We start from the raw sequence: 3,099 nt of genomic DNA, 5'->3' as shown, positions 1-3,099 counted from the left end.
AAGAAATTGAGATGAAATCATGATTTGTTGCAGTTAAAATGGTTTTTTAACTGCATATTCGGATTCAGCACCCTGAAAAACCCCTGGGACGCTTTCATTGTGCAGAAACTAGTTATCAAACTTCGATTTCAATAATTACTGCCGGATTTTCACCAGGAAAAATCGCCGAAAAGGCTTTCAAAAAGTCGCGTTAAAGACTACGGCAAATATTACTACTTCATGAGCCAGATGATGATTGACTGAACGAAACCTGCTCTTCTATCGCCAGATGTGCTGCTCCACTGATGATTGACTGAACCAAACCTGCTCTTCTACCGCCAGATGTGGATGTGGTGGGACCCACGGATGCAACTCGCTGAATACCATGCTCTGAGAGTCCAAACATGTCATTTTTAGCGCAGCTCGGATCCACGTAAACCTTACACGCCACATCCTCGCACCGATATCTCCAACCACCGTAACGGATGTAACCATCGCAGGCGCTGCAAGTGTATGCTTTCCCCTTTACATCACCCGTCACAATTTTGAGTTTGTGATTTGCTGTTGCGTGCCCACCGTAGTCGAGTATTTTAGGAAGCGCCACACACAAGGGATGGAGCCTTGTGTTATGCCTTGCAGTTTCGAACACAAAACCTTTGATCACCTCGTAGCAGGCACTGCACTGATGCCTCAGCAACGTCTTGGAACGAAACTTGATGATCACGTCTTTAAGAAACGGGTGTTGGATGGCATCTGGGAGAGCGGCGCAGACCTCGTGCAGAGTGAAATTCTGACACTTCGAACCAGAAGAAATCTTACACTTGTAACCCCTGTTGGCTCCGTATTCTTTGCAGCCGCTGCATGTGTACGCCGGAAGACCCTCAAACAGCAAGAGCTCATGCTTATGGCGGGTGGCGTTAAACAATACTTGCTGTTCATCCTCTCTGGCTATTGGATTTGGATTCGGCTCCGCCATGAAGGAGGCGCAGTCTCAATTAATGACAGACCTTTTCTCCCTCTCACTAAATGCGAAGGTGGACGATATTGGGATCGCTGTGCCAGAATTATGGCTGCATCGGCTTATTTATATAAATTGGGGGAAGAGCAGCTTTCAACGCTGGTGCTATATCGCCCATATCTCAGGACTTATACCCTTCTGTTTTGATTACGCACTACTAAACAGGCCACTTAGGGTTAATCACTACTAAACACGCAAATATCAAAGTAGTAGTTTATAATGTGATTTTTTTTTGGAGATTTCATTAATTTTGATTTGTTAAAAATTTTTGGGACTCTTTGATTGTGCAGAAACTAGCTATCAAATTTGCGATTCCAATAAATTGCTGCCAAATTTTAACTCAAAAAACCCAAAAAAAAACCTTCCAAAAATAACATTATACACAACCGCCATATCAAATATTTTATATCAAATATCAAACACGGAAATATCAAATATCATTTTGCACGCATGGTGAAGGCCCCCACATGAGGTACGTCACACTTCGTTGACTTTACTACAGATTTTTAGTAGTCCAACGAATGAGCTACACGAATATCAAACAAGGACATGGTGAAGGCCCCACATGAGGTACAATTAAAGGGGCATACGATGGTTCCGATGAATTGTTTTGTTCGGCTTTACTTGCGCTCCAAGTATTTATTTTAATATTAATTTATTTATTTTTTAAATTTGGAATTTTTTTTATATTATTTGGAAACCTTGCAACTTGTTTTTTTTTAAGAATAGGGGTTTGATGGATTTTATTTTTAATATTTTTTAAAATGTGTGATGGTAAATTGGAATATCTATAATACATTTGAATTGTGTTAATAATATTTGATATTGATTTTTTATTTTAATGAATTTATACAAATTTATAAGGCTTATGATATATTTAATATTTTTGAATTGTGTTAATTTATAATTATAATAAGATTAATTGATAGTTGTAAAGTAGCATAGTTTTTTTTTTATTGTTAATGAATGATTAAGGTAGTTCGGGGTCTGTGTTTTGTTGTTATTTAAGAATATTATGATTTCACAATTGTTTATGCAATTTATCATTATACGTATATTCGCACATGCTTTATCTACACTTTCGTACTTCGCACTTTGTGCAATGAAAGCCACCTCCGCACTCCGCACAAGGAAAGCTTCCTCTACACCTTTGAGGAAACATAATAGAACAACTAAGAAAAACATAATCATGACAAATTGAGACCTTCTACGAAAGGCATCGATGGGTGGTGGCAAACTTGCACATTAAGCTTTTAGCACAGTTGCAGTGATGCAGAGGTGGCTTTATGTTTCTTTTGGTATTTATTTATTAATTTTCACACAATTAATGTGAGGAGTGCGAGAGAAAGGGTATGTGGAGGAGTTTGTGTGCCTTGCTCCACACACGCTTTCTCCTCCACTCCCTTTCTCCACACACCAAAATAGAGCTTCTACAAAGAATCAAAATGCAATCCCAAATTAATGCTCCAGAGTGAAGTCGTTAAAGATCATGAGATCGAAAACCATTGGCGCATAAGCATTGTTTATGAAAATTTCTTTCCAAATACAATGAAGTGTCAAACAATTGGTTTTAACATGCTACTGATGCAATAATTGTTCAAACTGCTCTTTTATTACATTTTCGTTTAGAGATATTTTTAATTTATAGTTTCATTAGAGCTATCAATATGTTGGCACGATTAAGACCGTGTCAGGTTCGTGCTTTATCATTATTCGAGAACACTCTGCTTCCACAATTGTCGTTATTCTCGTCTCTGCACACTTCTTCCATACATCTCCGCTTTGCAGATGATTTCTTCTGCACATGCACTACTCCGCACAATTGTTTCCCGCATTTGTTATCGGTATGTCAATGCCAATCGTAGAAATCAAAATATTTTAACTTTCTATGTAGTCATGTGCTCATGTATTTTGATTCATCCTTCCTGAGGTTAACTTATTAAATCATAATTGTATGCATTTGGTGTGATCTCTTTTGTTATTTTTTTTTCCACGCAATTATGTGAGGAGTGTGGAGGAAAGGGAATGCAAAGGAGTTTGTGTTCCTTGCTTTGGACGTGAATTCTCCGCACACACTTTATCCTGCACTCCCTTTCTCCGCA

General features: G+C 38.3%; 1 protein-coding gene across 1 annotated transcript; it reads right to left on the bottom strand.

Annotated features, from left to right (window-relative positions):
* Window positions 1-217: 217 nt before the first annotated feature.
* LOC149200610 (uncharacterized) lies at window positions 218-1,138 on the bottom strand. The gene has a single exon (XM_089401001.1). It carries the CDS (start codon window positions 953-955, stop codon window positions 218-220), a length of 738 nt encoding a protein of 245 aa, XP_089257127.1. The 5' UTR covers window positions 956-1,138.
* Between the last annotated feature and the right edge of the window lie 1,961 nt (window positions 1,139-3,099).

This window comes from Pinus tabuliformis, chromosome 2_1 (genome assembly GCF_031772625.1).
Source record: "Pinus tabuliformis cultivar Carrire ecotype Pingquan chromosome 2_1, CPIR1, whole genome shotgun sequence".
In the NCBI taxonomy this organism is placed as follows: Eukaryota; Viridiplantae; Streptophyta; class Pinopsida; order Pinales; family Pinaceae; genus Pinus; species Pinus tabuliformis.
The sequence above is the reverse complement of the archived record's forward strand: the minus strand, read 5'-3'. Positions and strand labels throughout refer to the sequence as shown.

Bases quoted from the DNA above. Each gene is read 5' to 3' on its own strand.
- LOC149200610 (XM_089401001.1), bottom strand. From the start codon at position 955: ATGGCGGAGCCGAATCCAAATCCAATAGCCAGAGAGGATGAACAGCAA.